The sequence below is a fragment of the Saccopteryx bilineata genome, chromosome 5 (genome assembly GCF_036850765.1).
Source record: "Saccopteryx bilineata isolate mSacBil1 chromosome 5, mSacBil1_pri_phased_curated, whole genome shotgun sequence".
Classification (NCBI taxonomy): domain Eukaryota; kingdom Metazoa; phylum Chordata; class Mammalia; order Chiroptera; family Emballonuridae; genus Saccopteryx; species Saccopteryx bilineata.
In genome coordinates, this window is record NC_089494.1 from 57,410,005 (window position 1) to 57,432,304 (window position 22,300).

General features: G+C 42.2%; 1 protein-coding gene across 1 annotated transcript in view; it reads left to right on the forward strand.

Annotated features, from left to right (window-relative positions):
* The window catches only part of TTN (titin), a 284,943-nt gene that overhangs the window by 234,088 nt on the left and 28,555 nt on the right, over nucleotides 1-22,300 (forward strand). The window contains exons 278-285 of the mRNA XM_066233115.1: nucleotides 1-17,106; nucleotides 17,849-18,145; nucleotides 18,248-18,835; nucleotides 18,929-19,231; nucleotides 19,353-19,649; nucleotides 21,009-21,296; nucleotides 21,410-21,709; nucleotides 21,971-22,273. Of these exons, the coding sequence (XP_066089212.1) occupies nucleotides 1-17,106; nucleotides 17,849-18,145; nucleotides 18,248-18,835; nucleotides 18,929-19,231; nucleotides 19,353-19,649; nucleotides 21,009-21,296; nucleotides 21,410-21,709; nucleotides 21,971-22,273 (19,482 nt within the window). The remainder of the gene's footprint in view (nucleotides 17,107-17,848; nucleotides 18,146-18,247; nucleotides 18,836-18,928; nucleotides 19,232-19,352; nucleotides 19,650-21,008; nucleotides 21,297-21,409; nucleotides 21,710-21,970; nucleotides 22,274-22,300) is intronic.

Genomic DNA, 22,300 nt, shown 5'->3' on the forward strand with positions numbered 1-22,300 from the left:
ATCCTCCAGGACCACCTTCAAATGCACATGTCACTGATACTACAAAGAAATCTGCTTCTTTAGCATGGGGCAAGCCTCATTATGATGGTGGCCTTGAAATCACTGGCTATATTGTAGAGCATCAAAAAGTAGGAGAGGACGTCTGGACAAAAGATACAACAGGAACTGCCCTCAGAATCACTCAATTTGTTGTCCCTGATCTTCAGTCTAAAGAAAAATACAATTTTAGAATCAGTGCCATCAACGATGCAGGTATTGGGGAGCCAGCAGTGATTCCAGATGTTGAAATCATAGAAAGGGAAATGGCTCCTGACTTCGAACTAGATGCTGAGCTCCGAAGAACACTTGTTGTTAGAGCAGGGCTCAGTATTAGAATATTTGTGCCAATTAAAGGTCGTCCTGCTCCTGAAGTGACATGGACCAAAGACAATATCAACCTTAAAAACCGAGCTAACATCGAAAACACAGAATCATTTACTCTTCTGATTATCCCAGAATGTAACAGATATGACACCGGTAAATTTGTGATGACTGTTGAAAACCTTGCTGGGAAGAAAAGTGGGTTTGTTAACGTCAGAGTCTTGGATACACCAGGCCCCGTCCTTAACCTGAGGCCTACTGACATCACAAAGGAGAGTGTCACCCTGCAATGGGAACTCCCTCTGGTAGATGGGGGCTCACGTATAACAAACTATATTGTGGAGAAACGAGAAGCAACACGGAAATCTTACTCCACAGCTACCACCAAGTGCCACAAATGTACATACAAAGTTACTGGCTTGTCTGAAGGATGTGAATACTTCTTCAGAGTGATGGCAGAAAATGAATATGGAATTGGTGAGCCAACAGAAACAAAAGAGCCGGTAAAAGCCTCTGAAGCACCATTACCACCAGACAGTCTGAACATTATGGACATAACTAAGAGCACAGTCAGCCTGGCATGGCCTAAACCAAAACACGATGGTGGCAGTAAGATCACTGGCTATGTGATCGAAGCCCAACGGAAGGGCTCTGACCAGTGGACCCACATCACGACCGTGAAGGGGCTAGAATATGTTGTGCAGAATCTAACAGAAGGGGAAGAATATACCTTCCAAGTGATGGCAGTGAACAGTGCAGGGAGAAGTGCCCCTAGGGAAAGCAGACCGGTCATTGTCAAGGAGCAGACAATGCTTCCAGAATTGGATCTGCGTGGCATTTATCAGAAATTAGTCATCGCCAGAGCTGGTGACAACATCAAAGTTGAAATTCCAGTGCTTGGTCGACCAAAGCCCACGGTTACGTGGAAAAAAGGAGACCAAATTCTTAAGCAGACCCAAAGAGTTAATATTGAAAATACAGCAACTTCCACCATCTTAAATATCAATGAATGTGTAAGAAGTGATAGTGGGCCCTATCCATTAACAGCGCGGAACATCGTAGGAGAGGTTGGTGATGTCATCACCATTCAAGTCCATGATATCCCAGGACCACCTACTGGACCAATCAAATTTGATGAAGTTTCATCTGATTTTGTAACCTTCTCTTGGGACCCACCTGAGAACGACGGAGGTGTGCCAATAAGCAACTATGTAGTAGAAATGCGACAGACTGACAGTACTACGTGGGTTGAATTAGCAAGCACCGTTATACGCACAACCTATAAAGCCACCCGCCTTACTACCGGAATGGAGTATCAATTCCGAGTAAAAGCTCAAAACAGATACGGAGTTGGACCAGCCATCACATCAACATCCGTAGTTGCCAACTATCCATTCAAGGTCCCTGGGCCTCCTGGTACCCCTCAGGTAACTGCAGTTACCAAGGACTCAATGACAATTAGCTGGCACGAACCTGTCTCTGACGGTGGAAGTCCCATTCTAGGATATCACATTGAAAGAAAAGAACGTAATGGTATTCTCTGGCAGACTGTGAGCAAAGCGTTAGTACCAGGCAACATTTTCAAATCAACTGGACTTACAGATGGTATTTCTTATGAATTCCGAGTGATTGCAGAAAACATGGCAGGCAAAAGCAAGCCGAGCAAGCCATCTGAACCTATGTGTGCTCTGGATCCCATTGATCCACCTGGGAAACCAGTTCCTCTAAATATTACCAGACATACAGTGACACTTAAATGGGCTAAGCCTGAATATACTGGAGGCTTTAAAATTACCAGTTACATAGTTGAAAAGAGAGACCTTCCTAATGGACGGTGGCTGAAGGCCAACTTCAGCAACATTTTGGAGAATGAATTTACAGTCAGTGGCCTGACAGAAGATGCCGCGTATGAATTCCGTGTGATTGCCAAAAATGCTGCTGGTGCTCTTAGTCCACCATCTGAGCCATCAGATGCTATCACATGCAGGGATGACATTGAAGCGCCAAGGATCATGGTGGATGTTAAATTTAAGGACACAGTTATACTAAAAGCAGGTGAAACATTCAAGCTGGAAGCTGATGTTGCAGGTCGCCCACCTCCAACAATGGAATGGACCAAAGATGGAAAAGAGCTTGAAGGCACAGCAAAGTTAGAAATGAAAATCGCAGATTTCTCTACTAATCTAGTAAATAAAGATTCATCCAGAAGGGATGGTGGTGCCTATACCCTTACGGCAACTAATCCTGGGGGTTTTGCCAAACACATTTTCAACGTCAAAGTTCTTGATAGACCAGGCCCACCGGAAGGACCCCTAGCTGTATCTGCAGTGACATCAGAGAAATGTGTATTGTCCTGGTTGCCTCCACTGGATGACGGAGGTGCCAAAATTGATCATTATGTAGTTCAGAAACGTGAGACCAGCAGACTGGCATGGACAAATGTAGCCTCAGAAGTCCAAGTAACAAAATTGAAGGTCACTAAACTTTTGAAAGGCAATGAATACATATTCCGTGTCATGGCAGTAAATAAATATGGAGTTGGAGAGCCGCTAGAATCAGAACCTGTGCTTGCAGTAGATCCTTATGGACCCCCTGATCCACCTAAGAACCCTGAAGTTACAGCTATTACTAAAGATTCAATGGTTGTCTGCTGGGGACATCCTGACTCTGATGGTGGAAGTGAAATCATCAATTATATTGTGGAACGGCGTGACAAAGCTGGGCAACGCTGGGTGAAATGCAACAAAAAGACTGTTACTGACTTAAGATATAAAGTGTCTGGACTGACAGAAGGACATGAATATGAGTTTAGAATTATGGCTGAAAACGCTGCTGGAGTTAGTGCACCAAGCCCTACCAGTCCATTTTATAAGGCTTGTGATGCTGTGTTTAAACCTGGCCCACCAGGTAACCCACGTGTTCTAGATTCAAGCAGATCATCCATTTCAATTGCTTGGAATAAACCTATCTATGACGGTGGTTCAGAGATCACTGGGTATATGGTAGAGATTGCCCTTCCAGAGGAGGATGAATGGCAGATCGTCACTCCACCAGCTGGGCTCAAAGCAACATCTTACACCATCACCAACCTCATAGAGAATCAGGAATATAAAATCCGCATTTATGCCATGAATTCCGAAGGAATTGGGGAACCTGCCCTTGTTCCTGGAACTCCAAAGGCTGAAGACAGGTTGCTGCCCCCAGAGATTGAACTCGATGCTGACCTGCGCAAAGTTGTCACTATCAGAGCTTGTTGTACCCTGAGACTTTTTGTTCCAATCAAAGGAAGGCCTGCACCTGAGGTGAAATGGACCCGGGAACATGGAGAATCTTTGGATAAAGCTAGCATTGAATCCACAAGCTCTTACACCCTGCTTATTGTGGGAAACGTAAACAGATTCGACAGTGGCAAATACATCCTAACTGTAGAAAACAGCTCAGGCAGCAAATCCGCATTTGTCAACGTTAGAGTACTAGATACACCAGGCCCTCCCCAGGATCTGAAGGTAAAGGAGGTCACTAAGACATCTGTCACACTGACATGGGAGCCTCCTCTCCTTGATGGAGGTTCAAAAATAAATAACTATATTGTTGAAAAGCGGGAATCAACAAGAAAAGCATATTCAACTGTTGCAACAAATTGTCACAAGACTTCCTGGAAGATAGACCAGCTTCAAGAAGGGTGTAGTTACTATTTCAGGGTTCTTGCTGAAAATGAATATGGCATTGGGCTGCCTGCTGAAACTGCAGAATCTGTGAAAGCATCAGAACGACCTCTTCCTCCAGGAAAAATAACTTTGGTGGATGTCACAAGGAATAGCGTGTCACTGTCCTGGGAGAAGCCAGAGCACGATGGAGGCAGCCGAATTCTAGGCTATATTGTAGAGATGCAGAGCAAAGGCAGTGACAAATGGGTCACATGTGCCACAGTCAAAGTCACCGAGGCCACTATAACTGGATTAATTCAGGGTGAAGAATACTCCTTCCGTGTTTTGGCTCAGAATGAAAAGGGAATCAGTGATCCTAGACAACTGAGCGTGCCAGTGATTGCCAAAGATCTTGTCATTCCACCAGCCTTCAAACTCCTCTTCAATACGTTCACCGTACTGGCAGGTGAAGACCTAAAGGTTGATGTTCCATTCATTGGACGCCCTACACCAGCTGTAACCTGGCATAAAGATGAGGTGCCACTGAAGCAGACAACTAGAGTAAACGCAGAGAGCACGGAAAATAATTCATTACTTACAATAAAGGAAGCTTGCCGAGAAGATGTTGGACATTACACAGTTAAATTAACTAACTCAGCTGGCGAAGCTACGGAAATCCTTAACATTGTTGTTCTTGACAAACCAGGGCCTCCAACTGGACCTGTTAAAATGGATGAAGTGACAGCGGACAGTATTACTCTTTCCTGGGGCCCACCTAATTATGATGGTGGAAGTTCTATCAATAATTACATTGTAGAAAAACGGGACACTTCCACAACCACCTGGCAAATTGTGTCAGCTACTGTTGCAAGGACAACAATAAAAGCTTGCAGACTAAAGACTGGATGTGAATATCAGTTTAGGATCGCAGCTGAAAACAGATATGGAAAGAGTACCTACATCAATTCAGAGCCTATTGTAGCCCAGTATCCGTTCAAAGTTCCTGGACCTCCTGGCACACCATTCGTAACGCTTTCCTCCAAGGACAGCATGGAGGTACGGTGGAACGAGCCAGTCAGCGATGGAGGCAGCAAAGTCATTGGCTACCATCTAGAACGCAAGGAAAGAAATAGCATCCTCTGGGTGAAGTTGAATAAAACACCTATTCCTCAAACCAAGTTTAAAACAACTGGCCTCGAGGAAGGCATTGAATATGAATTTAGAGTCTCTGCGGAAAACATTGTGGGCATTGGCAAGCCAAGTAAAGTGTCAGAATGCTACGTAGCTCGTGACCCATGCGATCCACCAGGACGGCCGGAGGCAATCATTGTCACACGGAATTCCGTGACTCTTCAGTGGAAGAAACCCACTTATGACGGTGGAAGCAAGATCACTGGTTATATTGTTGAGAAGAAAGAATTACCTGATGGCCGTTGGATGAAAGCCAGTTTCACAAATGTCATTGACACTCAGTTTGAAGTAACTGGCCTTGTTGAAGATCAGAGGTACGAGTTCCGGGTGATAGCCCGAAATGCTGCAGGAGTGCTGAGTGAGCCGTCAGAAAGCACAGGAGCAATCACAGCAAGAGATGAGGTAGATCCACCAAGAATAAGTATGGATCCCAAATACAAAGAAACAATTGTGGTTCATGCTGGTGAATTTTTCAAGATTGATGCAGATATTCATGGCAAACCAATACCAACTATTCAATGGGTAAAAGGTGATCAGGAGCTTTCGAGTACAGCTCGGTTAGAAATAAAGAGCACTGACTTTGCCACCAGTCTCAGTGTAAAGGATGCAGTACGTGTTGACAGTGGAAATTACATACTGAAGGCCAAAAATGTCGCAGGAGAGAGATCAGTTACTGTAAATGTCAAAGTTCTTGATAGACCAGGGCCACCTGAAGGGCCTGTGGTTATAACGGGAGTTACAGCAGAAAAATGCACATTGGCTTGGAAACCCCCACTACAGGATGGTGGGAGTGATATCATAAATTATATTGTGGAAAGGAGAGAAACCAGCCGCTTAGTTTGGACTGTGGTGGATGCCAATGTGCAAACTCTCAGCTGCAAGGTTACTAAGCTTCTTGAAGGGAATGAATATATTTTCCGTATAATGGCTGTAAACAAATATGGTGTTGGTGAACCTCTTGAATCTGAGCCAGTAATTGCTAAGAATCCATTTTTAGTACCAGATGCACCAAAGGCTCCAGAAATCACAACAGTGACCAAGGATTCAATGATTGTTGTATGGGAAAGGCCAGCATCTGATGGTGGCAGTGAAATTCTTGGATATGTTCTTGAAAAACGGGATAAAGAGGGCATTAGATGGACACGATGCCACAAACGTTTGATTGGGGAATTGCGCTTGAGGGTAACTGGACTCATAGAAAATCACAGTTATGAATTCAGAGTGTCAGCCGAGAATGCTGCTGGACTTAGTGAACCAAGCCCACCTTCTCATTACCAAAAGGCTTGTGATCCTATTTATAAACCAGGACCTCCAAACAATCCCAAAGTCATGGATATTACCAGATCTTCTGTCTTCCTTTCTTGGAGCAAACCAATATATGATGGTGGCTGTGAAATCCAAGGATACATTGTTGAAGCATGTGATGTGAGCGTTGGTGAATGGACAATGTGCACTCTACCAACTGGAATCAATAAAACAAACATAGAAGTAGAGAAGCTGTTGGAAAAGCATGAGTACAACTTCCGCATCTGTGCTATTAATAAAGCTGGAGTTGGAGAACATGCTGATGTCCCTGGACCCATTATAGTTGAAGAAAAATTGGAAGCACCAGACATTGATCTTGACCTAGAACTGAGAAAAATTATAAATATAAGGGCAGGTGGCTCCTTAAGGTTATTTGTTCCTATTAAAGGTCGCCCTACACCAGAAGTTAAATGGGGGAAGATGGATGGTGAAATCCGAGATGCAGCTATAATTGATGTCACTAGCAGTTTCACCTCTCTTGTTCTTGATAATGTCAACCGATATGATAGTGGAAAATATACTCTCACCTTAGAAAACAGCAGTGGAACAAAGTCTGCCTTTGTTACTGTGAGAGTCCTGGACACACCAAGTCCACCTATTAACCTGAGAGTCACCGAAATCACTAAAGACTCGGTATCAATTACATGGGAACCTCCTTTGTTGGATGGTGGATCCAAGATAAAAAATTACATAGTTGAGAAACGCGAAGCCACAAGAAAAGCATATGCTGCAGTTGTAACAAATTGTCATAAGAATTCTTGGAAAATCGATCAACTCCAAGAAGGTTGCAGTTATTACTTTAGAGTCACAGCTGAGAACGAGTATGGTATTGGCCTTCCTGCCCGCACTGCTGATCCGATTAAGGTTGCAGAAGTCCCACAACCTCCAGGGAAAATAACTGTAGATGATGTCACCAGAAACAGTGTCTCCTTGAGTTGGACAAAGCCTGAACATGATGGTGGCAGTAAAATAATTCAGTATATTGTGGAAATGCAAGCTAAGCAGAGTGAGAAATGGTCAGAGTGTGCTCGAGTCAAGACCCTTGAAGCAGTAATTACCAACCTCACTCAGGGAGAAGAATATCTTTTTAGAGTTGTTGCTGTAAATGAGAAGGGAAGAAGTGATCCTAGGTCCCTTGCAGTTCCAATAGTTGCCAAAGATCTGGTCATTGAGCCAGATGTAAGACCTGCATTCAACAGTTATAATGTACAGGTTGGACAAGATTTGAAAATAGAAGTGCCCATTTCTGGACGTCCTAAGCCAACCATTACATGGACTAAAGATGATCTTGCACTGAAGCAGACTACAAGAATCAATGTTACTGATTCACCTGACCTCACTGTACTCAGTATTAAAGAAACTCATAAGGATGATGGTGGACATTATGGAATCACAGTTGCTAATGTGGTCGGTCAGAAAACAGCGTCCATTGAAATTATAACTCTAGATAAACCTGATCCTCCAAAAGGACCTGTCAAATTTGATGAAGTCAGTGCAGAAAGTATTACATTATCTTGGAACCCTCCATTATATACTGGGGGTTGCCAGATCACCAATTACATTGTTCACAAGAGAGATACAACCACCACCGTATGGGATGTTGTTTCCGCTACTGTTGCCAGAACTACACTCAAAGTGACCAAACTAAAAACTGGTACAGAATACCAATTCAGAATATTTGCTGAAAACAGATATGGACAAAGCTTTGCCCTGGAGTCTGAGCCAGTTGTAGCTCAATATCCCTACAAAGAACCAGGCCCTCCAGGCACACCATTTGTCACAGCCATTACCAAAGACTCCATGATCGTACAGTGGCATGAACCAGTCAATAATGGTGGAAGCCCAGTTTTAGGTTATCACCTTGAAAAGAAGGAAAGAAATAGTATTTTGTGGACAAAAGTCAACAAATCTCTTATTCATGACACCCAGTTTAAAGCAGTCAATCTTGAAGAAGGCATTGAATATGAATTCAGAGTTTATGCTGAAAATATTGTTGGTGTAGGCAAAGCAAGCAAGAATTCTGAATGCTTTGTAGCCAGAGATCCCTGTGACCCACCAGGAACCCCAGAAGCAATAATTGTTAAAAGAAATGAAATCACTTTACAATGGACCAAACCCATATATGATGGTGGAAGTATGATTACGGGTTACATTGTAGAGAAACGTGATTTGCCAGAGGGTCGTTGGATGAAAGCTAGTTTCACAAATGTCATTGAAACTCAATTTACCGTATCAGGTCTTACTGAAGATCAAAGATATGAATTTAGAGTCATTGCAAAGAATGCAGCTGGTACAATGAGTAAACCCTCTGACAGTACTGGGCCAATAACTGCCAAGGATGAAGTTGAACTCCCAAGAATTTCAATGGATCCAAAATTCAGAGACATAATTGTGGTAAATGCTGGAGAAACATTCAGGCTTGAGGCTGATGTCCATGGAAAGCCCTTGCCTACCATTGAATGGTTAAGAGGAGATAAAGAAGTTGAAGAATCTGCTAGATGTGAAATTAAAAACACAGATTTCAAGGCTTTACTTATTGTCAAAGACGCAATTAGAATTGATGGTGGACAGTATATTTTAAGAGCTTCCAATGTAGCAGGTTCTAAGTCATTCCCAGTAAATGTGAAAGTACTAGACAGACCCGGACCTCCAGAAGGGCCAGTCCAGGTTACCGGAGTCACTTCTGAAAAATGCACTTTAACCTGGTCTCCACCACTACAAGATGGTGGCAGTGACATTTCTCACTATGTTGTTGAAAAAAGAGAAACGAGCCGACTTGCCTGGACTGTTGTTGCTTCCGAAGTTGTGACCAACACTCTGAAAGTAACCAAACTCTTGGAAGGAAATGAATATATTTTCCGTATAATGGCTGTCAACAAATACGGTGTTGGAGAGCCTTTGGAATCTGCTCCAGTGCTAATGAAAAATCCATTTGTGCTTCCTGGACCACCAAAGAGCCTAGAAGTCACGAACATTGCCAAGGACTCCATGACTGTCTGTTGGAACCGTCCAGATAGTGATGGTGGAAGTGAGATTATTGGTTACATTGTAGAGAAAAGAGACAGAAGCGGCATTAGGTGGATAAAATGTAATAAACGCCGCATTACTGATTTGCGTCTAAGAGTAACAGGATTAACAGAAGATCATGAATATGAATTCCGAGTCTCTGCAGAAAATGCTGCTGGAGTTGGAGAACCAAGTCCAGCAACAGTTTATTATAAGGCTTGTGATCCTGTGTTTAAACCTGGCCCACCCACCAATGCACACACTGTAGACACCACTAAAAATTCAATTACAGTTGCCTGGGGTAAACCCATATATGATGGTGGCAGTGAGGTACTCGGGTACGTAGTAGAAATCTGTAAAGCAGATGAAGAAGAATGGCAAATAGTTACTCCACCAACTGGCCTGAAAGTTACTCGATTCGAAATTTCAAAACTTACTGAACATCAAGAGTATAAAATACGCGTCTGTGCCCTCAATAAAGTTGGCTTAGGCGAGGCTGCCTCAGTTCCTGGTACTGTGAAACCAGAAGATAAACTTGAAGCACCTGAACTGGACCTTGATTCTGAATTAAGGAAAGGGATTGTTGTAAGAGCCGGTGGATCTGCCAGAATTCACATTCCATTCAAAGGCCGTCCAACACCTGAGATCATGTGGTCTCGAGAGGAAGGTGAATTCACAGATAAGGTTCAAATTGAAAAGGGACTAAACTACACCCAGCTCTCAATAGATAACTGTGATAGAAATGATGCTGGGAAATATATCCTCAAGCTGGAAAACAGCAGTGGGTCGAAATCTGCTTTTGTAACTGTGAAAGTTCTTGATACTCCAGGACCACCACAGAATTTGGCCATCAAAGAAGTGAAAAAAGACTCTGTCATCCTTGTATGGGAACCACCCATTATTGATGGAGGCTCAAAGGTAAAAAATTATGTTATTGACAAACGGGAATCAACCAGAAAAGCATATGCTAATGTGAGCAGTAAATGCAGCAAAACAAGCTTTAAAATTGAGAATCTTACAGAAGGAGCCACTTACTACTTTAGGGTTATGGCTGAAAATGAATTTGGAGTTGGTGTTCCAGTGGAAACTGTGGATGCTGTGAAAGCTGCTGAGCCTCCTTCCCCACCAGGAAAGGTTACGCTCACTGATGTGTCCCAGACCAGCGCGTCACTTATGTGGGAGAAGCCTGAACATGATGGCGGAAGCAGGATCCTGGGGTATGTTGTGGAAATGCAGTCAAAGGGAACTGAAAAGTGGAGTACTGTGGCTGAATCCAAAGTCTGTAATGCAGTTGTTACTGGTTTGAGTTCTGGACAAGAGTATCAGTTCCGTGTCAAGGCTTACAATGACAAAGGAAAAAGTGACCCAAGAGTGCTTGGTGTTCCAGTCATAGCCAAGGACTTGACTATACAGCCTAGTCTTAAGTTGCCATTTAACACATATAGTGTCCAAGCTGGAGAAGATCTTAAAATTGAAATTCCAGTCATTGGCCGACCAAGACCTAAAGTTTCATGGGTCAAAGATGGTGAGCCTCTTAGACAGACAACAAGAGTCAATATTGAGGAAACCGCTACTTCAACTCTTCTGCACATTAAAGAAAGTAACAAAGATGATTTTGGAAAATACACTGTAACAGCAACAAACAGTGCAGGTACAGCGACAGAAAATCTCAGCATTATCGTTCTGGAAAAGCCTGGGCCTCCAGTTGGACCAGTTCAGTTTGATGAAGTTAGTGCAGACTTTGTCATCATATCTTGGGAACCTCCAGCCTACACTGGTGGCTGCCAGATAAGCAACTACATTGTAGAAAAGCGAGATACAACCACCACCACCTGGCAGATGGTATCAGCAACAGTAGCAAGAACAACAATCAAAATAACGAAACTGAGAACAGGCACAGAGTACCAGTTTAGAATTTTTGCAGAAAACAGGTATGGAAAAAGTACCTCTCTGGATTCTAAATCAGTTATTGTGCAATATCCATTTAAAGTACCTGGACCACCTGGAACTCCTTTTGTGACATCAGTCTCAAAAGATCAAATGCTTGTTCAATGGCATGAGCCAGTTAATGATGGAGGCAGCAGAATTATTGGCTACCATCTTGAACAGAAAGAAAAGAACAGCATTTTATGGATCAAATTAAACAAGACCCCCATTCAGGATACCAAATTCAAAACAACGGGGCTTGAAGAAGGCCTTGAGTATGAGTTCAAAGTTTCTGCTGAAAATATTGTTGGCATCGGCAAGCCTAGCAAAGTGTCAGAATGCTTTGTTGCTCGTGATCCATGTGATCCACCTGGTCGCCCTGAAGCCATTGTCATTACAAGGAACAGTGTCACACTGCAGTGGAAGAAACCTGCTTATGATGGCGGTTCCAAAATAACAGGTTATATTGTAGAAAAGAAAGACCTACCTGATGGTCGTTGGATGAAAGCCAGCTTCACCAACGTATTAGAAACTGAGTTTACAGTGAGTGGACTTGTAGAAGATCAGAGATATGAATTTAGAGTAATTGCAAGAAATGCAGCTGGCAACTTTAGTGAACCATCTGAAAGCACGGGTGCCATTACTGCAAGAGATGAGATTGATGCACCAAATGCTTCACTGGATCCCAAATATAAAGATGTCATCGTTGTACACGCAGGAGAGACTTTTGTCCTTGAAGCTGATATCCGCGGCAAACCTATACCTGATGTGGTTTGGTCAAAAGATGGAAAAGAGCTTGAGGAAACAGCTGCTAGGATGGAAATCAAATCCACTATTCAGAAAACAACTCTTGTTGTCAAAGACTGTATACGTACCGATGGAGGACAATATATTCTGAAACTGAGCAACGTGGGTGGAACAAAGTCTATACCAATCACTGTAAAGGTGCTTGACAGGCCAGGGCCTCCTGAAGGGCCTCTCAAAGTTTCTGGGGTTACTGCTGAAAAATGCTACCTGGCATGGAACCCACCTCTACAAGATGGTGGTGCTAATATTTCACATTACGTCATTGAAAAGAGAGAGACAAGCCGACTTTCCTGGACTCAGGTTTCAACTGAGGTGCAGGCCCTTAACTACAAAGTTACTAAACTTCTTCCTGGTAATGAGTACATCTTCCGTGTCATGGCTGTGAATAAATATGGCATTGGAGAGCCCTTGGAATCTGAGCCTGTGGTAGCCTGCAATCCTTATAAACCACCAGGTCCCCCCTCACCACCTGAAGCCTCAGCAATCACCAAAGATTCTATGGTAGTAACGTGGGCACGCCCAGTGGATGATGGAGGTGCTGAAATTGAGGGTTACATTATCGAAAAACGAGATAAGGAAGGCATTAGATGGATCAAGTGCAACAAGAAAACACTAACAGATCTCCGATTTAGGGTAACCGGCCTTACTGAAGGTCATTCCTATGAATTCAGAGTTTCTGCTGAAAATGCAGCTGGTGTGGGTGAACCTAGCGAACCATCTGTTTTCTATCGTGCATGTGATGCCTTGTATCCACCAGGTCCACCAAGTAATCCAAAAGTGACAGACACTTCCAGATCTTCCGTCTCCCTGGCCTGGAATAAGCCAATTTACGATGGCGGTGCACCTGTTAAAGGCTATGTCATTGAAGTCAAAGAAGCCTCTGCTGATGAATGGACAACGTGCACTCCACCAACAGGATTACAAGGAAAGCAGTTCACAGTGACTGAGCTAAAAGAAAATACTGAATATAATTTCCGTATTTGTGCCATCAACTCTGAAGGTGTAGGTGAACCTGCAACTATACCTGGTTCAGTTGTTGCTCAGGATCGGCTAGAACCACCAGAAATAGAACTTGATGCTGATCTCAGAAAGGTGGTCATTCTGCGTGCAAGTACTACTTTACGTTTATTTGTCACTATCAAAGGTCGACCAGAACCTGAGGTTAAATGGGGAAAGGCTGATGCCATTTTGACTGAGAGGGCCCAGATTGAGGTGACCAGCTCATATACAATGTTGGTGATTGATAATGTTACCAGATTTGACAGTGGTCGGTATAATCTGACACTAGAAAACAACAGTGGCTCCAAAACAGCTTTTGTTAATGTTAGAGTTCTTGATTCACCAAGTGCCCCTGTGAATTTGACTGTGAGAGAAGTGAAGAAAGACTCAGTGACATTGTCTTGGGAACCACCACTTATTGATGGAGGAGCTAAGATTACAAACTACATTGTCGAAAAACGAGAGGCTACAAGAAAAGCGTATGCTACTGTGACAAGCAATTGCACTAAGAACACTTTTAAAATCGAAAATCTCCAAGAAGGATGTTCTTACTTCTTCCGAGTCTTGGCTTCCAATGAATATGGGATTGGCTTGCCAGCTGAAACAACTGAACCCATTAAAGCTTCTGAAACACCCCTCCCACCTGGAAGAGTAACCCTTGTTGATGTGACCCGTAACACTGCTACAATTAAGTGGGAAAAACCAGAAAGTGATGGTGGCAGCAAAATTACTGGTTATGTAGTTGAAATGCAGACTAAAGGGAGTGAAAAATGGAGCACTTGCACACAAGTTAAGGCTCTGGAAGCAACTATATCTGGCCTAACTGCAGGAGAAGAGTATGTCTTCAGGGTAGCTGCAGTTAATGAAAAAGGAAGAAGTGATCCGAGACAACTTGGAGTGCCAGTAATTGCAAGGGATATTGAAATACAGCCTTCAGTCGAGCTTCCCTTTAATACTTTCAATGTAAAAGCTGGAGACCAACTTAAGATTGATGTGCCATTCAAAGGAAGACCTCAAGCTACTGTAAGCTGGAAAAAAGATGGTCAGACTCTTAAGGAGACAACTAGAGTCAATGTTTCTTCTTCAAAGACTGTAACATCACTATCTATTAAGGAAGCTTCTAGGGAAGATGTGGGAACTTACGAATTATGTGTTTCAAACAGTGCTGGATCCATCACAGTCCCTATTACAGTAATTGTCCTTGACAAACCAGGACCTCCAGGACCGATACATATTGATGAGGTTAGTTGTGACAATATAACCATTTCTTGGGATCCTCCAGAATACGATGGTGGCTGCCAAATTAGCAATTACATCGTTGAAAAGAGAGACACCACTTCTACAACGTGGCACATAGTTTCCCAAGCAGTTGCAAGAACATCCATTAAAATAGTGCGTCTGACAACAGGAAGCGAGTATCAGTTCCGTGTTTGTGCAGAAAACCGCTATGGAAAGAGCTCCTACAGTGACTCTAAAGCTGTTGTCGCAGAGTATCCATTCAGCCCCCCAGGGCCTCCTGGCACTCCTAAAGTTGTGCATGCCACAAAATCTACCATGCTTGTCAGCTGGCAAGTACCAGTCAATGATGGAGGAAGTCAAGTAATTGGCTATCACCTTGAGTATAAAGAAAGGAGCAGTATTCTTTGGTCAAAAGCAAATAAAATTCTCATCCCCAATACTCAAATGAAAGTCTCCGGCCTTGATGAAGGACTGATGTATGAGTATCGTGTATATGCTGTGAATATTGCTGGAATTGGTAAATGCAGTAAGGCTTGTGAACCAGTCCCTGCACGAGATCCCTGTGACCCTCCTGGACAACCTGAAGTCACAAATATCACAAGAAAATCAGTGTCACTTAAATGGTCTAAACCACGTTATGATGGTGGAGCTAAGATCACAGGATACATCATTGAACGCAGAGAACTACCAGATGGCCGGTGGCTGAAGTGCAATTTTACTAACATACAAGAGACATACTTTGAAGTAACTGAACTTACTGAAGATCAGCGTTATGAATTCCGGGTTTTTGCAAGGAATGCTGCTGACTCAGTGAGTGAACCATCTGAATCCACTGGACCTATTACAGTTAAAGACGATGTTGAGGCTCCAAGAATTATGATGGATGTCAAATTCCGAGACGTCATTGTTGTTAAAGCTGGAGAGGTCCTTAAGATAAATGCAGACATTGCAGGGCGACCTCTGCCAGTAGTTTCCTGGACCAAGGATGGTGTAGAAATTGAAGAAAGGGCAAGAACAGAAATTGTCTCCACAGACTTTACTACTGTGTTAACAGTAAAAGACTGTGTCCGACGAGACAGTGGGCAGTATGTACTAACACTGAAGAATGTTGCAGGAACTCGGTCAATGGCAGTTAATTGCAAGGTACTTGATAAGCCTGGCCCACCAGCAGGACCAATTGAGATAAATGGCCTCACTGCTGAGAAATGCTCTCTTTCCTGGGGACCTCCCCAAGAAGATGGTGGTGCAAGTATCGACTATTACATTGTAGAAAAACGTGAAACAAGTCGCCTTGCATGGACAATATGTGAAGGAGAATTAAGGACTACATCCTGTAAAGTAACCAAGTTACTCAAAGGCAATGAATACATCTTTAGAGTAACAGGTGTCAATAAATATGGTGTTGGTGAGCCCCTAGAGAGTGTGGCTGTAAAGGCACTAGATCCATTTACAGTTCCAAGTCCACCCACATCTTTGGAAATTACATCTGTGACCAAAGAGTTCATGACACTTTGCTGGTCCAGACCTGAGAGTGATGGAGGCAGTGAGATCTCTGGATATATAATTGAAAGACGGGAGAAGAACAGCGTACGGTGGGTGCGTGTCAACAAAAAACCAGTTTATGATTTGAGAGTGAAATCAACAGGACTTCGGGAAGGATGTGAATATGAGTATCGGGTTTTTGCAGAAAATGCTGCTGGCTTAAGCCTTCCAAGTGAAACCTCTCCCCTAATTCGGGCAGAAGATCCAGTGTTCTTACCATCTCCTCCATCCAAACCAAGAATTGTAGACTCAGGCAAGACAAATATAACTATAAGCTGGGTTAAACCTTTGTTTGATGGTGGGGCCCCAATAATTGGATACACTATAGAATACAAAACATCTGATGAAACTGACTGGAAAACTGCCATTCAGAGCTTAAGAGGCACAGAATATACAATAAGTGCACTCACAACAGGGGCCGAATATGTTTTCAGAGTAAGATCTGTCAATAAGATGGGTGCTAGTGATCCCAGTGATAGTTCTGATCCCCAGATAGCAAAGGAAAGAGAGGAAGAACCTGTATTTGATATTGACAGTGAAATGAAGAAGACCTTGATTGTCAAGGCCGGTGCCTCTTTTACCATGACTGTGCCTTTCCGAGGAAGACCAGTACCCAATGTCTCCTGGAGTAAGCCGGACACTGACCTCCGCACTCGAGCTTATATCGATTCTACAGATTCTCGTACGTCACTTACCATTGAAAATGCCAACAGAAATGATTCTGGGAAATACACATTAACCATTCAGAATAATTTGAATGCTGCTTCACTGACCTTAGTTGTCAAAGTTTTAGATTCTCCTGGTCCTCCAGCCAATATTTCTGTACATGACGTCACCAAAGAGTCTGCTGCGTTATCCTGGGATGTTCCTGAAAACGACGGTGGAGCACCCGTGAAGAACTATCACATAGAAAAGCGTGAGGCCAGCAAGAAAGCATGGGTCTCTGTAACCAACAACTGTAACCGCCTCTCCTACAAAGTTACCAACCTACAAGAAGGAGCCATTTACTACTTCAGAGTCTCTGGAGAAAATGAGTTTGGCATTGGTGCACCAGCTGAAACAAAGGAAGGAGTAAAAATAACAGGTATGTTTTTTTAAAAAAAAAAAAGAAAATCTACAAATTCATGTTAATTTTCCTAAAATAGTGTGAATCATTCTAATTACTGTTTAATCTTAAATACTTTTGGTTCACGCCTCAAACAGTTCATTAAATTTAACAGGGTGACATTGATCAATAAGAGTACATAGGTTTCAGGTAAACATTTCTATAGTATTTGAACTGTTGATTATGTCGCATACCCATCACCCAAAGTAAAGTCATTTTTTGTCACCTTATATTTGTCCCTCTTTACACCCTTCCCCCAACCCCCTTCCTCACATCGCTCTCCCCAAGAAAATTTTTGTTGATAAAAATATAAGTAGAAATTTACATAGCTGGAATTGGATAATACATGTTAAATTTAAGTATAATTGAATTTGACTATGTATATAATGTGTATGTGTACAGAAATTACATGATGAAATTTCTTACAAGATTATTCATCTAATTTTTCAATTTTATGCCCATGCCAAACTTGGCATATATTTTATCATTTAATCTGATGATTTGACACTTAATTTGAATATGAAAGCTATGACATGCTATGGTGCGTCATAAATAGCAAAAGCTCAAAAGCCAAACTGGCTATATAAAAGTAAGAAAGACTCAAATCAGAGCAAATATATGGCCTTCATTTAAAATTCTTCTCTTGACAATGCAAGAAGAACATACATGGATAAAAATGTTGTAATAATATTCCCTTTCTTTTGCTGTTTTACTTTCTTAGAAAAACCAAGCCCACCTGAAAAACTTGGAGTAACAAGCGTATCCAAAGATAGCGTGTCCCTGGCCTGGTTGAAGCCAGAACATGATGGTGGAAGCAGAATAGTACACTATGTCATTGAAGCGCTGGAAAAGGGGCAGAAAAACTGGGTTAAATGTGCCGTGGTAAAGTCAACCCATCACGTTGTTTCTAGTCTGAGGGAGAATTCTGAATACTTTTTCCGGGTATTTGCTGAAAACCAAGCTGGCTTGAGTGACCCAAGGGAGCTGCTTCTTCCAGTTCTTGTTAAGGAGCAACTAGGTAAGTCCAATTTTATGCAGAAGCAAAATCTGAAATGATTTGCACTGGGTTGATTTTTAAAACTTCTTTTTCATCTTCATCTAACACACTCTTCTTTTTTAGAACCACCTGAAATTGACATGAAGCATTTCCCAAGTCATACTGTATATGTCAGAGCTGGTTCAAACCTTAAAGTTGACATTCCAATTTCTGGAAAACCACTGCCCAAAGTGACCTTATCAAGAGATGGTGTCCCACTGAAAGCAACTATGAGATTTAATACTGAAGTTACTGCGGAGAACCTGACCATTAATCTCAAAGAAAGTGTTGCTGCTGATGCTGGAAAATACGAGATTACGGCTGCCAACTCCAGCGGAACAACCAAAGCTTTTATTAACATCGTTGTACTGGACAGGCCTGGTCCCCCAACTGGCCCTGTTGTTATTAGTGATGTAACTGAAGAAACTGTGACTCTCAAGTGGGAGCCACCTAAGTATGATGGTGGAACGCATGTTACCAATTACATTGTGCTCAAGAGAGAGACAAGCACGGCAGTATGGACCGAAGTGTCTGCAACAGTTGCAAGAACCATGATTAAAGTCATGAAACTGACCACAGGAGAAGAATACCAATTCCGCATTAAGGCAGAAAACCGCTTTGGCATCAGTGATCACATAGATTCAGCTTGTGTGACTGTCAAACTACCGTACAGTAAGTTGTCCAATTTGTCAAAGATCCCAAGTTTTCGTTTACATAAATGTTTCAAATGTCTGTATTAACTTATGGTATTTCTCTCTTTTGTAGCAACACCTGGACCACCATCTACACCATGGGTCACTAATGTTACTCGAGAAAGCATCACCGTGGCCTGGCATGAACCCGTGTCCAACGGAGGCAATGCAGTTATAGGCTATCACCTGGAAATGAAAGATAGAAACAGTATTTTATGGCAGAAAGCCAACAAAATGCTCATTCGCACAACTCACTTCAAAGTCACAACAATCAGTGCTGGACTTATTTATGAATTCAGGGTGTACGCAGAAAATGCTGCTGGTGTCGGAAAAGCCAGCCATCCTTCTGAGCCAGTTCTAGCCATAGATGCCTGTGGTATGTATCTATCATGAGGAAGAAGTTTCTGATACTTAGAAATGCAAATCTTGTTTCTGCAAAGCAAAACAATGTTGGCATAGTGCTTGCCACTGATCTGCTTTCTCTCTTATTACCACAGAACCACCAAGAAATGTCCGTATCACCGATATTTCAAAGAATTCTGTCAACCTTTCATGGCAACAACCAGCTTTTGATGGAGGAAGCAAGATTACAGGTTACATTGTTGAGAAGCGAGACCTTCCAAATGGCAGATGGACCAAAGCCAGCTTCACCAATGTCCTTGAGACTCAATTCACTGTCTCTGGTTTGACTCAGAACTCACAGTATGAATTCCGTGTCTTTGCTAGAAATGCTGTTGGCTCCATCAGCAACCCATCTGAGGTTGTAGGCCCCATTACCTGCATCGATTCTTATGGTAAGCATTTTTATCGCTTTGAATTCCAACAACAGTGAACACAATAGTTATCCTTAATCCTTTTGGTCCTAATCTATAGAATAACTTTTAGTATACAACCTTAATTAGATTTTTAGAAGTAATTAGCTGAGAGGCTTAGGAAGAACTAACTGGGAGTCTAAAGAAATGCCTTAGCCTCTTGACTTAACTCTAAAACATGAGAGTTGGACTACAGAATAGCTAAAAGCCTTTCCAACTTCAACCTCTTTCGATTCTTTCATTGTGTACATTGGTGCTTTCACTCTTCATTTTTAAATTATCAGAGTCAATAATTAAGACCATAGTTTAGTGCCTGAAGGCTCTTCCTCTTGAATAAGTGAAAGACTAAGCAGCAGTGTTAATGATAGTATGAGCAGCTGCTAACATTTACTAGGTATTTTCTATGAATTCTCTCCCTGGGTTCTAACAGCCCTAAGATTAACCCATTTTACAGAAGAGAAACTGAGATTTAGAGCACGTGTGTAACTTCTCCAACATCAAACAGCTCGTTAGTGACAGAGTGGGAATTCAAACAGAAAAGGCTTAGAACTCTCTGTATATTGTTGTCAGTCCAAAATATACATTCTTGACCATTCTGGAAAATAAGTGGCATATTCAATTCAGCAGTGGCTTAAAAATTAGAATTTCATCAGAGACACTTTCCAAAAGTTTCCCATTTTCAAGGGGGAGCCTCTAAGGTGTCCGGGCAAAAGTAACCACTCCCACCCTCATGCTGAGAATCCCGGGGCTGCTCTTTATAAATCAGGCCTTGAGGACCCTGACTCAGCATTTGTGAGACTGTGAAGCCAGTCAGGTTTAGTTCTATTTCTCAAAAGTTCTAAGCAGCATGGCAGGAAATCTGTCCAATGAAATAATGTGGCTCTTTGAGTAGAGAATTCACACATTAAGGGTCTGACATGAACCACCCACACCTGTACATTGGTGAACTGGAAAGAGAAAATAAAAAGAATAGTAGGTAGTAAGAGGAAGGAGAACCTAGCATGAAATAAAATGTATAATGCTGATTCTTCAATAATGTTCTTACTAGCATATTGCATTGCATCACTGCATTCAAACATTTAATAGACTTTAAAATATATTTCAAAAGCATTTAAGTCCCTGTGCAATTAGCACAGTGTCACTGGGATACAGAGCTTGCTCACAATCCTTCTTACGTATCTGGGATAGACAGGCAGCTTATAAATTTTAAATGTTTAGAATAATAGGTAAAAGGATCAGAACTACTACATATGTATGCCAGTGAACTTACTTTGAAGTTTTCACAATTCTTTTTCCATCCTCTATATCTTCTAAAACATTTATCATCTGTTTTTCTTGCAGGTGGGCCTGTAATTGATTTGCCTTTAGAATATACAGAAGTTGTCAAATACAGAGCAGGTACATCTGTGAAGCTCAGAGCTGGCATTTCTGGCAAACCCGAGCCTACAATTGAGTGGTATAAAGATGATAAAGAGTTACAAACCAATGCACTAGTGTCTGTCGAAAATACCACTGATCTTGCATCTATACTCATCAAAGATGCAAGTCGCCTTAATAGCGGAAGCTATGAATTAAAACTAAGGAATGCCATGGGCTCGGCCTCAGCCACCATCAGAGTGCAGATCCTTGGTAAGTGCTGAATAAAGGCCAACATCCTATTTCTGTCAGCCTAGAATTTAGTGATTTTAAATAATAGCCTTTTTTTAAATTACAAACAAGTTGTTTCTTTCTTTCACTGACAGACAAACCAGGACCCCCAGGCGGACCAATTGAATTTAGGACTGTCACTGCTGAAAAGATAACTCTTCTCTGGCAGCCTCCAGTTGATGATGGCGGTGCCAAAATCACTCACTACATCGTGGAAAAGCGTGAGACAAGCCGTGTCGTGTGGTCTATGGTGTCTGAAAATTTGGAAGAGTGTATCATAACAACCACCAAAATTATCAAAGGAAATGAATACATCTTCCGAGTTCGAGCCGTGAACAAATACGGAATTGGTGACTCACTGGAATCTGACCCGATTGTAGCAAAGAACGCATTTGGTGAGATATGATTTCCTTACGAAACTGAGAGCTAACACTGAAATATTTTAAAATTAAATAAAAGCTATTCTAGCTTGTAAATGTCTTCTTAGAATGACTTTGATTTTCTTTTATGTTACATCTCTTCTCATTATCTTCCATTTCACCAGGTGGAAAGTATAATAAATGAAACTAATATTTTTGAGTAAGATTTGAAGATTGGAAAGAATTTATCAGTAATGTTGATCCTTTGAACTCATTTTCCTTTTTCTTCCTAAATAGTTACACCGGGGCCTCCAAGCATGCCAGAGGTGACCAAGAGTACCAAAAATTCGATGACTGTTGTCTGGAACAGACCAGTTACAGATGGTGGCAGTGAAATAAGTGGCTATTTCCTTGAGAAACGAGACAAGAAGAGTCTCGGATGGTTTAAAGTTCTAAAGGAGACGATCCGTGACACCAGACAAAAAGTGACAGGACTCACGGAAAACAGTGACTACCAGTACCGAGTCTGTGCTGTAAACGCTGCTGGCCAGGGCCCATTTTCGGAACCATCCGACTTTTACAAAGCTGCTGATCCTATCGGTAAGTGCTTATAAATGCAGCATCTTC